Source organism: Protopterus annectens, chromosome 2.part1, assembly GCF_019279795.1.
Source record: "Protopterus annectens isolate FY-2018-M chromosome 2.part1, PAN1.0, whole genome shotgun sequence".
Lineage (NCBI taxonomy): Eukaryota > Metazoa > Chordata > Ceratodontiformes > Protopteridae > Protopterus > Protopterus annectens.
In genome coordinates, this window is record NC_056729.1 from 851,932,562 (window position 1) to 851,947,055 (window position 14,494).

General features: G+C 38.7%; 1 protein-coding gene across 1 annotated transcript in view; it reads left to right on the forward strand.

The window, feature by feature from the left end:
* Positions 1-14,494, forward strand: part of FAT1 (FAT atypical cadherin 1) — a gene marked incomplete in the record, with an annotated part of 1,563,619 nt that overhangs the window by 750,685 nt on the left and 798,440 nt on the right. Inside the window, 1 exon segment of the mRNA XM_044062507.1 lies at positions 4,064-4,125. Within this exon segment, the coding sequence (XP_043918442.1) occupies positions 4,064-4,125 (62 nt within the window).

Consider the following 14,494-nt stretch of genomic DNA (forward strand, 5'->3'; position numbering starts at 1 on the left):
AAATAAATATATTTCCCAGCATCTTTTATATTTTGCTTGCTGTAAAGGGTCATTGTATGATCTGACCTTTTCTTGTGTTGTACTTGGATATGATCTTTTTTTTGTGATATGTCCTGGTTTTCTAAATGAATTTACTTATGTGAGTTCTTACCTCAGGCAAGTGCCGTACAGAAGTATCTCTGAAATCAGAAAAAAAAATAATTTTTTGTGTAGCCGCTGCTGCATTATATTTTAGGATACTGATGTCATGTTTTTCTGTTCTATAACCATCTTTATTTTAACTTAAGATTTGTAACAGAAACTGTTGTGTATATGCTAGCAGTCTAAGTGCAGGGACAGTTCAGTACAGAGAGTTAAACAATTCTAGGTTTTTGGCCTATGTGGACCAGACTAGCAGCTGCCTTTGGTTCCTCTCCCCGATCTGTGATGGTAAGAGTCAATCCTGCCCCCCCCCCCCCGTCCTAATCCGAAACCCTCCTTTTAGTCCACTGTTTCATTCCCTTAGTCTTGCTTTGCTGAATGTGCGACTGAGCAAGCCCTTGAAAAGAAGCTTATGTTTACCAAGTTTACCCGGCTAACGAATAAATAAAAAAAAAAAAAAGACTCGTTTTCGTGCAAGCACTATATTTAGAGATGCATACACATTTTTATTTGTCTGCATATTTTTCTAATTGAGGAAACATTTTTGCGAGTATTGTATTTTTAACGTGGCACAGATGCATGTATTTATATATGCCAGGAAAATTCTAGAACACATATGCATGGTAGGAGGTGTGTGTGTGTGTGTGTGTGTGTGTGTGTGTGTGTGTGTGTGTGTGTATAGATGGTTCTGCAAAGCCAATGGCACTTTCTTCTCAAAATCTTAAAACTGAAATTCATAAGAGATGCTGCTTTGTTTTATCAGATGGCCAAAAACTGTGTACATGTTAGGGATCTTTAACATTTGAATCGGCTGTTCCCAGAACATTTTTAAGAGTAGCTTTTAAGGTGTACTGCTCGTTTACCTACAGGTCTGATGCCTTTGTGGGCATGCAGTGGTGCTGCAAGGGCAATACACCTACCTCTAAGGTAACGTGTCCTTCTTGCCTGCCCACATTCAGCACCAGAGGCTCTTGTTTCAGCCCCCAGTATCATTACGGAGGCTCATAAAGCTGCTGTGCTCCCTCCCTTGGAAGAGGGGAGCAGGCTGTTGACTCCATCATTCCTGTTCCATTTTCCCAGCTCCAACAGGTACTCCAGCCTTTAAACAGCTGGGCTGTAGTCAGCATTTTATCCCTGTACACTACATATGCTACATAGGTGGCTTTGTAATATATGAAGATTAGCAACACTTCTGACAAAACAGCTTGTTCCTCCCCCAGAGAAAAAAATGGGATTGTTGCATGCTGTTTGCTTAGGACTTTACAAGTTTGGGTGAGCAAACACAAACTGGATTATCTATTAATTTGGTACACACTTGTGTAAGGAGAGTAACCTTGGTAGGTATTGTATTCCACTAGTAACAGTGGACTTTTGTCTTGGTGACCTGTCCATGCCCTGATATATATTTTTTTGCTGTCTTACATTGCAGAAGACTGGTGACAGCAGGAGTCCAATGCCCTGAAAGTGCCAGCACGTAGTCCGTTATGTGCCTGATGATGTGGGTCCACTACCATGGGCTACGGTTTCATAAGAAGCAGGTTGTAATAACTTAGACCACATATGGCACACATGAAGGATATTCACTGTGTGACACCTGGCTGAAGAAAGTGTGTTTTCAACATCAAATTATTAAACCTCTTTTTGTGACCGAGGAAGGAAACGGTTCATTTCCACAAACAAAGTTGCAGAAGTTTTTTTTTTCTTTTTGGTTGCACGTTGTCAGTTTGTGGTTGGAATGTGATGGGGGTGGGTTTAAAACAAATTGTAGGGAGGGGCAGCACTATCTAAATGGCAGCCATAGTGCAGCCTGTTCCTCACAGTTCTTTTTGCAAGAGTTGTATCCTAAAAGTCTGCTACTGTTAATTTGCTCTTCCTATCCACATAAATGGGTGTGCTCGGAGAGCAGATGGGAAGGAATGCTAATTACCTTGGTTGTGGTATTGGGATTGGGCCTTTGTGGTTTCCTGATAATTGACAGATTGTATGAGCAGTCTGTCATGGAGAAGCATCAGACTGATTATGTAATACAGTAAATGGGTTAAAGATAGATGAGTTGCTAGAAGTGGGAAGTGTGCAAATGGTTTTGCTGGAGACAACATTCAGGTGTAGCACTCTGACTAGCTGCTTCAGTAAGTCAGCACTGTGCTCTGAAATGTGATTTCAGGAGTGCAACATGATAGGCTAATGTGCACATGGTCCGCTGCTGAGGCACTTAAGGGGCAAGTTGCTAACCTGTACTTCACAATTCTTCATTGCAGCAGTTTCTGTTTGCTTTTGAAGTACAAGCCATTGTCCTGTTCATTGTAGTCATCCAGTGTGGACCAATGGCCTTGTTACAAAACGCAGCATGTTATAGTGTGCTGCAGCAGGGCTTTATCAGTCTTCACTCCTGAAATTTAAAACTTTTGCAACTACTTATGAATTCCCTAGACATGGGAAGGCCCTATTAAGTTTAATTGTGTTGGCTGTCAAATCTGTTACAATAAAATGGAAATCAAAATCTAAGCCAACTGTATTTGATGTATTGAATGCTGTAAAAGAGGGAACAGAACTGGAAGAGGAGGTATCTTTAGGAAAGAAAAGCTGCAAATTACGTAGAATTGGAATTTTTTGGAACAATCCCTGCAGCATATAATGTTCAGGAAGACGTTTGAGGATTAAGGGAAGACGGGAACTGTTGGAGTGAAAGACAGTGATAAAGAAAACATGTCGTGTATAATGTGTAAATGGAAAAATGTTAAGCCATATTAATAAAAAAGCAAACCATATCGTTTTCTTTTCTATTAATGTATGTGTAAATGTGCCTTAAGTGATAATTTAAAAAAGATGTTTTAAACAAAAAAAGTTCATCTTTATTGTCGAGTGTGTAGCTGCGATCAGATAGGGAAGGGTGCACATCAATCTTGCAGGCAAAAACCTGCAAGTACTGAAACTCCTGCTCCCTCCCTGTGTTTATACAGAAATTTTTGTCATGCTTGCTTTTTGAAATGATGTGGATCATTGTTTCCCACTGTATTGAAACTCATAATCCAGTTTTATGCCAGCCTAGCTGCCTTAATCTTAAGCAAGTGCTGCATTTCCAAGTTCTTCTCTGTCTGGTGTCCACATTGTCACAGCTCTTTTATTGTTCAAAATGTTGGTGTGATGTAGACAGATGCTTCTCATAAAAGGTGAATTATAATACAGTCGGTACGATGAGTTGGCAGGTTTCTGTCTCATTTGTACCGGTTACAGAAATTCCTGCAGGTGTGCCATTCTGAAGTATTCATTTCCTTCCCATAGTTTGGGTTGCCTTTTGTGCAACTGTACCTCAGGAGCTAAATCCAAAACAGTTTTTGCAGTGACAGTACTACCCATTACTGTATAGTGTCATGTTTCTGCAAATTATGGAGTGGCAAATTGCCGTTTGTGACTGCCTACTGTTTGCAGTGAATTGTTGTTCTTATTGTATTGTGTGGTATTTGTTCTTTGTACTGTGTGTAACTGGATCTCATTTCGCTTACCTGCTGATTGTGGTTTCTTTCTTTAACTCCTGTTAAGCCTGTTTTTGTCAGTAGTAGTGAACTGGAGAACAATTGAGTAAAACTGAAGGTAATATAGTCATAATAGTGGACAAGTCCATGTTTGCACAAGAACACCTGTTTGTGCACATTTGTTAGTAATTGCTGATTCAGCAGCAGGTTTGCTAGTATTTCCTTTGGGCTCATTGCCAACAGTTATTTATTCATACACACTTTTGTTTTCTCTCTGCAGCTTTTCTTTTCTGGGCTGTCACTGAAAAGGAGTCTTCTTGGCTTTGGCTCAGTCAGCCTATCACAAGTTATCAAAAAAAATAAATAAGTTACGTACAGGGCAAATGATGTTTTTATTTGTGTATATTCAGTCAAGCATTGGACTAAGACATGTTTTCTTGTGTTTGCAGGATTGATTACTACCACCACAAGGAAACTGGACCGTGAACAGCAAGCTGAACACATCCTTGAGGTAAGCTTTCAATGGTACGAGTTTTTTTTTTTTTTATTATTATTTATTTATTTATTTATTTTAGATGCACTCCTTTTTTCACTTTTACTGTAAAGGTACACGTGTATTCTTAGTGCAGCTTTCTGGATATGCGTCCATAGATTAGTGTGTCATGTAGTAAAGACTTGTGCTGTACCAAACACCTTAGTTCCTGCCATTTGGAGGAAGATTTCAGACTTGAGGAAGTAGGTAACCCTAGAACTCTTCCGAGTGTTCTTCATAAGATATTATGAGAGCAGTAAAAAGATTAGCTTCTATTCATGGAAGCAGATGTTGAGCTCACTTAGTAAAAGCAGAGGTGTATTTTTTTTAATCATTTCATACGTTTGGTCAGAAATGATAGTAAATGTAAGCCTTGCATGATTGTCTTGCTGTTAAATTGATTTCATTTAAGTTAAAATACTTGTGTGTGTGTGTGTGTGTGTGTGTGTGTGTGTGTGTGTGTGTGTGTGTGTGTGTGTGTGTACGCATGCATGCAGTTTCTTCTATGCTCAGTGAGTTTGCTAAAATGAGTAGCAGATCACACAAGCTGCAGAGGTTCATGTGCGGTGATGGCACTGCTTCAGATTTAGCAGACAGATTTTGTTGTATTTAATGGCTTTGTAATTTCTTTTGTAGTATATCTGCTTGTTCCAGCAATATTTTTTTGGGGATTTGATGTCTGGGAAGGAAGAATTTAAGAATGAGAAGCAGGGATATACACTACTAAGGCAGTATGATTTTTTTAAGGACATTTTATTTTTCTCTGTCTGCTGACAGTGTAGCCCTCCCAATATGATTGTGTCCATATGTTTCTCTGTTTAATGGGAAACTAGCTAAACATGAGAGAGGCAGGCATTCAGTCAGCCATGTTTCATATTACTTAATCCTTCCATTGACAGCTGATTTGCACTTTTCTGTATACAAGTCCCTGTTTTACCGTCTCTGTGCATGCTTCCACATACACACTGTGAAGAATACAAGTAAATACATACTGTGCTCCTATTTTTCCATTGCATGAAGTCAGTTCTGAGGCCTAGACCACTACCCAGGGTGAGTGAGCTGGCATCACTTATTCACTCCACCTTCCCTTTGCCAGCTCCTTCACTGCCTAGGTTATTAGCTAGCCTCATTTAGTCTGTTTCACATTCAGGGCTGTATTCCTTTATGCCATGGAGAGAGCTTTACTGCACTAAAGCTTTTGTAGTTTAACATATTCACAGAGCAGATTTGCAATGTAGCTGCTCATTTCTGAGTTACTTTGGTGTAGAGTTGATAACTGCAGTACTATAGTAACATTCCAGGCATTGTACAGTGCACACTACAGTTTCATCATACATTGTGGTGTTAATAGCAAGTACAAGTGAGGTCAGAAGGATTTATCACTGAGATCTAAAGTTTTTGATATAAGTCTGTTTAGTGCTTTGGGGGTTGAAAGGAGCCAGATGTGCGCTCCTTACCTGCTGTTTTTTCATTGTTAAATCCAGATATTTGCTGGATACTAGTGTTGTAGCTGTGTATCTGTCTGCCCTGTTACCTGAACAGTTGTTGTAGGGCAGATGTTCTCTTCATGGATCATTGTTGTAGTTATCACTGTGGGGGCTGTCTGCTGCTGTGTCCAACGTTAAGCGCAGGTTTCACAGCTTGACACACTTCCACCATAGCTGAACTGACTTTACCTTACCTCCTACACCTTTATGCACCTGTGTTGTATGTGTGGCATCCACCCACTTCATCTTCAGTTCTTCACATGATTGTTACAAGAGTGTTTGTGTTGTATCTGGCATGTATCTTAGTCTATGACTCAAAGCATTGAATAGATAAGAAACCTGTTTGGGACCAGTTTTCTTTCCTTTTCTCTCTGAGTTGGCTGACTTGTAGTTTTTCAAGCAGACAGATGTCTGATATATGAAGGTGCAAGACATGTCCTACCCATAAAAGGCAACCAGGTGTACCTACAGATATCAGATTCTACGTAAAGATTACCATCTCTGGTATTTGTAGTGCTTCTGTGTGAATCACAACATAGCTAACCACAAAGCTATAGAGAAGACAGAAGCCAGTAGCAGGGTGATGCAGGTATCCCACCCAGAAAGAAGAAAGGGGAGACTACAAAGAAGCATGTCCTTAAGGACATGGAGATGGAGAGCCTTGAGCTAACTAATTTGGAGACCCTAAGTCTGAGTGCATTACTGTGTTAGCAGAGAGGTATGTAGCATATGGAGGCATGCTTCCACTTGGAAGTTGGCAGTGGTGGAGCGGGGATCCAAAGGGGGTGACTAGAAAACTGAACAGTCTCCAGACAGCTGAGGGCTAGAGGGGGTTCCCAGGCAGGAGCAAATCAGCCTCCTGTCTCCCCTGAACAAAAGAGAAAGAGAAGATGCAAGAGAGGAGAGGGAGTGGGAATCCAGTAAGATGCAGATAGTAAGATCTCCCCTAACAGAAACTTATTGTTCCATATGTACTGCAAGTAGGTGCCCAGAGTTATGAGTCAGCTCCATTATGACCATCTGCAAGATTTTACACAAGACTGTCTGAAATTGCGTATGTCTGATGTGACCCATCCTTTGAATTGGTGCCACTGTGGTCAGTCTCCAGAGGTCAGGAATGTGTTCTTGTGTTTACATTTTATTTTACATTCTAGGAATTCCAGTTAGTTTCCTTGATCCTTTGTAGGAAACTATGGAGTATCAAGAACAAGTGAAAAGCACCAATAAAGCAAAGCAGATCCACAACCTGGAAGCTGGCTCTGGAAGCCCAGAATAAAAAGTTGATGAAATGCTGATATTCCTTCTTCTGCAAGGCAGAAAATGAAAGGCTGCAACTTACATAAAACTTTCTTGCTTTAATAACAAACAACAATCTCCTCAAGCGCTTTCGCTCAGCCTAGTGCTGAGCTTTTTCAAGATACAATAAAATCAAGCTGGTTGTTCTTTATATACATAGTCAAAACTTGACCAATAATTCAATTAGTAAATGAGAAGGTCTAATTAACCCTTCAAATTACTTGCTGGTACAAAACCTGCTTGCAGGCAAACCATTACTAAGCACAACTCACTGCAATGTCCAACAAAGTATACGCATAAACTTAATAATCAATTGTTGGTGTATGCACAGATTGCCATAAAAATATACAGTGTTAAAAATATGCAATATTAAAACTATGCAATGTTAAAACAATATTCAAAAGCCAATATTATATACATGCTAGTATGTTAAAAATATTAAAATGTGCTGTTTATTCAGCAAAATTTTATTTCTATATGTAAACCCTGAAAACACTAGAAAACCGAAAATTCATAATTTAGCCTTCCTTAACCTCAGGACGCTGCTAATGCTGCAAGCGTCATTGAGCCCTGTTCGCCTTCCTGCATCTAGTCTTAGCTGCCATAATAACTCTTTATATTCTAAAAGAGACCCCCAGCCCCCCCCCCCCTTTCATCCAACCTTAGCTGTTCTAAAATAATGAATTTAATTTCCATGTTGGGACAAAAAAGAGAATGTCTATAAAAAGCATTAGTTTCCTTTTTCTTAATTATATCATACTGATGCTCATAAATACGTCTTCTGGGGAATGTCTATAAAAAGCATTAGTTTCCTTTTTCTTGATTATATCATACTGATGCTCATAAATACGTCTTCTGAGGGTTCTTTCAGTCTTTCCTATGTAGAAACTTTTACATCTAGTACATAAACCTAAATAAACAATAAATTTGGCATTGCAATTATAATGTCCCCTTGGCTGATATAGGAATTTTCTTGATGGTAAATATAACCTATGTCCATTGAATATAGCCGGGCATTGCTTGCACATTCCACATTTGTATGTACCTTCTTTTTTATTATCACTACTTGCCATTGGTTTGTTCTGGTTCATCTCTAGCATTTCTTTTAAATTGGTACCCCTACGTCTAATGAATCTAGGAAACTCTGGAATCATATTACCCAACCTATCGTCCAGTCTTAGGATCGGCCAGTATTTCTTTACACTGTTTTCCACAACCTCATAATCAATACTAAAAGTATGGATGTATCCTTTTTGTTCCTTATTCTGCAGGCTACTGCCCACCTGGCATATTGATGTGCCCGTAGTGTCTAGGAGAGGTGGATATTTTGTTTCCCTGCACCTAATAATTTCTGTCGCTAGCTCTTCAACAAGAAGGCTTGGATACCCTCTTTCAAAGAATCTTTCTTTTAGGAACCTAATTTCCTCCATAAACACCTGCTTTGTGTTGCACATTCTGGAGGCACTGATAAATTGCCCCTTGGCTATGCCTCTTTTTTGATATTCAGGGTGGTTACTTTGAAAATGCAAAAAAGCATTTGAATAGGTGGACTTCCTAAACACACTTGATATGAACCTATTGTTAACTTTATCTTTAACCAAGTGCACATCCAAGTAATTCAAGCTGTCAAAACTCAATGAGTGTGTAAAGGTTAGAAAAGAAGTAGTGCTGTTGATGTAATGAAAAAATTCCTCCATATTTGCCCTAGCACCACTCCATACAAGACAAATGTCGTCAAGAAATCTGACATAATGCTTGATGTACTGTGCCCACTCTGTGCCAAAAATATGTGTTTTCCCATTTATGCAACACTATGTTTGCATAAACTGTGGCACAGGCCGCCCCCATTGCAACACCTGATTTTTGCCTGTAGAAATGACTGTTGAAACAAATGAAATTATTTTCCAGGATTAGTTCCATTAACTCCACCAACAAGTTTGTGGTGTTGGAAGTAAGTTTCGCCTCTTTAACTAAAACATCACTAAACCATTTCAGTCCTGTAGAATGAGGTATACTGGGGAACAGTTGAACAATGTCTATAGTTACCAGCAATAGATCTGGATGGTATGCTAGGGATTGCAGACCCCAAGAAAATCCCAAGAATCCCTGCAGATGTACTTCAAAGAAGCAGCAAATTGCTTCAGAGTGTGGTCTATAAATTTCCCAATCGGTTCTGTTATACCTCCTTGCCCAGATACTATAGGTCTGAAGTGTAGGGGGTCAAGACCTTTGTGTGTTTTCGGGATGCCAAATATTACAGGAATTCTTGGCTTGGCAACAATTAAAAAATTATACAATTTTTCATTAAAAACCCCTTGCAAAAGATGGTCATATAAAATGAAAGAAATTCTTGAGTATGCCATATGTAACTCATTCCTGGACACCTGTTCATACTGCTCCGGGTCCTGCAACATCCGTTCAATGTACTGAATATAGTCTGAATTATACATCAGAACTAAACCCCCCCTTATCTGTTTTCATAGCCCTACAGTTATTACTTTTGAGATCCTTGATTAAATTCATCTCATTCCTACTGATATTATGGGGGTCATTTCTTTGCTTATTATTGTTAATCATCCTGATGTCTTTTTCCATCATTTCTTCAAATATTTTGACTGTTGGGTCCATAGGTGGGTTAAATGTACTCCTACATGAAAGCTCCATACTTACAGGAAGTTCCCCTTTAAAATAAAGCATTAGGTTCAGTTGCCTGCTAAACATTTTTAAATCTATCAACTCCTGTTCCATCCTGTTAGAAAATGCTGGCACAAAATGCAGTCCCTTGGTGAATAAATCAAAATGTTCTGTTCCCAAACTAATGCTGGTATAATTGTAAATCGAAAAATTGTTTTCTGTTGCCACTGTAAACTTATTTGAAACATTCAAGCTGGCCACAGCATTAGTCGTGTGTGGTTAGCTCGAAATAGCCTTCATGTCCTGGTCTACTTGTTCCCCCACCCCTGAAAAAATCCATTGCCCCCCCCTTTAACTTTTTATTCTGGGCTTCCAGAGCCAGCTTCCAGGTTGTGGATCTGCTTTGCTTTATTTAAACTATGGAGTATGTGTTTGGTCCCTTGGAGTGTAAGTTTTAAAATTTTTACTTGTGGCAGACCAGAATGCTGTCCTCAATGACCCAGTTAAGTCTACTCAGGATGCAGTCAGTGAATTCTGTGATATCGACATGTGCCAATAAGGCACAAATTAAACCAGAAAAATAGAATCGCAAAACTCGACATGCATCAGAAGAAAAAAATACTACTTGTTTGTAAAACAGTAGTGGATTAAATGATATTGCGGTATCAATTCTTTGAGGTTTAAATGCACTCTTCTCAGTTTAGAGGCTGAAAACTATATAGGTTCATAGGTGTTTACTAGGCTAACAACCACAAGGACCTCTTTAAGCCTAGCTATGCATCCCAAATCTCTGACGAGTTCTGATACCCTTGGTAAGTGTAAGCATGAGCCTGGGAGATGAACCATTTTCAGGTTACCTGTTTGCATCAGACATAGGTGCCAAACCAGGGATGAATATGGAGATATTCTGTAACTACATCAGAAGACTGAAAAGGAGAAATGGTTGAACAAGGTGTGTTATCAGTAGACAGTTGAGTCAGCATCTAGCCCTAGGATGTAGTGGATGTGCATGCAGAAAAAAATTTGTGCAAATTTCAAAATAAGCAAAGAAATGTCACTGCTAGCAAGCTAATTGAGAGACATTGTTTATATAACTAAAAGTATATGCTGTCGCAGGCAACTTAACTGTGGGTCAGAGCTTTAATTGGTAAGATCTAGAAAGATTATTTTATGATGGCGTTTGATTTAACTGTTAGATTAAAGGTAGATTAAAGGTGATGGCATCATGTTCTGTATAAACTGCACAGAGTTTAACTATGGGTAGGAAATATCCTAGGGTTAGCAACATATGATATCCAAGCTATTACCATGCTTGTTTGGATTTCACACCGTTTCATATTGTTTTAACATATTCTTTTACTTGACTGATGTTGAATAGTTTACCCATTCTGTGTTAAAATTCCTCATAAGGATTGCATGTTTATTGATTTTTGTGTGCTGGAATCTAGACAAGAAATACAGCTGCATGGCAGATGATTGTCAGATACATGAGCATCAAAGCTGCTAAGTAAATGGTTTACTGCAAAAAAACAGTTTTAACTGTGAGCCCAGCTTATAAGCAGTAACAAAATGTTGCATATGTTTGGTGAAATAGCACATGTCCCAAGGAGGAGGACTTTTCCCATCACTGACAAAGTGTGGCAGGTTTTCAAGAACATTTAAGAAGTATATACATGTTGAGGACTTAACCATGCCACAAATTGTTTCAATAATAGTCTGCAGGAGCACTTTAGCAAGAGCTAGTATGTCTCCTTTTGGAAATAATGACTTGTCACTTGCTAGACGCATTACATATGCCAGTGAATGCTGTGAAAATGTGATTAATGTATTTATTCTGTCACTCTGTTTCCTGGCTTACGTCGCATGCAGTTATTTACAAGACTGGAATGTACATAGGTAGTGTCACCTAATTTTATTTACAGTTAGTCTTTGAAGGAATAGTCATGCATAAATGAATGGATACACTTCCTGAAAACTTGTAGCCTGACCTTTGACACAAAACCATGCGCTTGGCCGAATTTGGCATTTTTTGCACAAATCTGTGCAACATATCCATTTATGAGAATGCTTGAGTGTTGTGTATGTTTGGATATTTAAAAATGCCCATCCCATGCTCTGCTTTACAGCTTCTTTGCTGTGAATTAGTTTCATTCAAGTTATGTTTGTCTTTGCAAGTGGTCATTTTCATGGTTCTGTGAATAAGCAAAATTTGTACCTATTATCCATTATTGTCATTGGTGCAATTCTGATAAAAATGTATTTTGTATTTTTTTTTTTCAGTATTATGGTGTTGGCAGCCAATGTTAATTCCATTCCCTCCCTCTAGTGTGGTTAAGACAACCATTGTTTGATGTGTTCTCTCTTGTTCCTTAAGCCTGAATCCTAGCTGAAATGGTCCTTTGGGTGAGTCCACCTAGATGGTTAACAGACAGATACTTAAGTGGTACATGATACTTGGTGGTTCCTACAGTATATTGTTGAACTTGCGTGAGTTGCATGTCAGTTAGGTTCCTGGAAATAATCTTTTGTGTTTGGGACATAGTTTGGTATGTGGTAGATTACTGTAAGATTATATTCACGAGTCATTACTGATACTAATTATTACATGAGCAGTTTCTTGGCTTCTGACTTTTAGGTGTCCTATTGCAGACATTGAAATACACAGTCACCTTTCACATCAGTGTCCATTACTGCAATGGGATGGAAAAAGAATGAAAAGTTGCAGACAGCTTGCCCCCTCTCAGGCCAGAAACCTCAGAATGTGATGGTTAACAGCCAGAGAGATAGATTTCTAAATAAAGTACCTTAAGATTTCATTCAAATCCAGTGTGCATTGAACACAGAAGAAGGTAAATATCATAAAAATGCTATAAAGAAAGAAACTAACACTATGCTTTTTGTGTGTGGCAGTATAGGTTCTGTATGTAACCCTTGAGACCAGTCATCTAGAGTACTGGAATTATGGGGTTTGGCAGTGAAACTAAAGGAGGATAGTGACTCTTGACAGTTGTCACTCTTTAAAGGGACAGTCCCAGAGTTTTTTTTGTTTTGATTCTGGCTTTTGTTTACATTTTCAGTGTGACTTTCTCAGCATGTCCCAGCTTTGACTGGGGGGGGGGCTGAAGTTTCAATGGTTTTGGTCAAATTTCATCTCAAATTGCAGTTGTACTGTCAACAGCTCTCACCGACTCGTACATTATAGTTTTACCTGTACTTTTTATCCTCTCAGAAAAGTAGCCTTTCAGGAATGTCATGAGCTCACTTGCTACAACCTAGCAGGAAAGCACATGAGCAATGCAAAGCTAAAATGTTAGTAATCAGTTTTCTGTTCATTTCCTTTCATATTTTCTGTGGATTTCTGAATGCTAGCCAAATGCTATGATATGCATGACTGCCACTTGCTGTGTAGAAGGCTTCAGAGTGGCGCAAGTCTTGAACAGTGGTAGACGCTTTCTTTTTTTTTTTTCCCATATTCAGTTTTTTTTTTGTCTCTGAATACAGGTGTAATTGTTTTCTGACCTGCTGTAAAAAAAATTTGTGTGTGTGATGCAAACAATAGATTTATTTTAAACAATGAAGTCCAAAACTTACTGTCGCAATGGGGGCTATACAGTAAGGCAACCTGTGATGGCTCTAATTCCAAGATTCCTTTACTACAGAGTAAGGGGAATACATCAGTAGACTGCTAAGATTTAGCATGAGTTCACTAAACTGTACTCTTTTTGACTATTACTGCTTGGAGTCGCACAATGCAGAATAAATAAAGTGCTGCACAATTAATATAAGCTTTTTGACGAGATCATATAAAGTAAACAGAGTCTTGCCTAAAACGCACACAAAAATGTAATCTTATAGTTTCCCAGTGATCGGGTACTGAAAGTTTTGACAGGAACTGAATATTGTTAATTATGTTCACCAGAGGGAATGAAAACAGAACTGCACAAAGTAAATTGAAACCAGGAAGTAGGGTTGATGATGATGTGGTAAGTGGGTGGTGACAACTGGGAGGTATCAGGAAAAGTTTCTGTGTCATAATTTTAGACTCTGGGATTGTCCTTTTTAAAGTTATTTCCATTACCACCACTTCTTTCTCCAAAGTTGCCATACCTTGGTGAAAAGAAAATACTCAAAAAAAAAAAAAAACAGCTTAGTATATGTAAGTTCCCAGTTTGCTCTTCTAAGATTCACACGAGTTGCAGATTTGCAGATAACAGTATAGGGATCATTTTGTAAGACTGTAAGTATACTGTGGGACAACAAAATGTTATGTTTAGGGTGTAGTTGTCCTTTAAAGGTGTCTATAAAAGCTATAATGGTGGGTCTTGCATTAAAGCATTGGACTGCAGAAATTTTCATTGTGTCTGTGAAGGAGTAGAAAATGTGTACGTGTAAACCAGTAACTGTAAGTTTCAACCTTGGAGTCTGTCTTTTCCTCCCTGTCTAAACAGGATACTAGACAAGTGATGGACCTTGATCCAGAAGACATCTTTCCTGTCTCAGATATACCTTGTACAGTGACTTTTTGAATATGGTTTGAGGGTTTGAGCTGAACTCTTTTACCATCTAACTTCTCTCAAGTTGACTAATGCTAAACAATTCCCCTTCCAAATAATCATGTCTGTGTCTTACATCTCTGAATTTTCTTAAGCTGTAGGTGGTGCGGCTCATGTGCTTTCCTTCTTACGGTCTCCCCCTGCCTGTTATATTTTGTGTTTCTCTCTACATGTCACTTGCATAACCTCCCTGTACTTCCTAGCAGTAAACTGTTATCCCGCACTGGTGGGTATATACATTTTCTTTTCTTTACTTGTTTATAGTCATTATATGTTGATTATATTTTGCAGGAAACCACTATTTATTTCCACTCCCCTTCTGAAAACATGCTGATTTGACTGCCTGTATTAATATGTAGTGTTTACACTTGCCCTGGT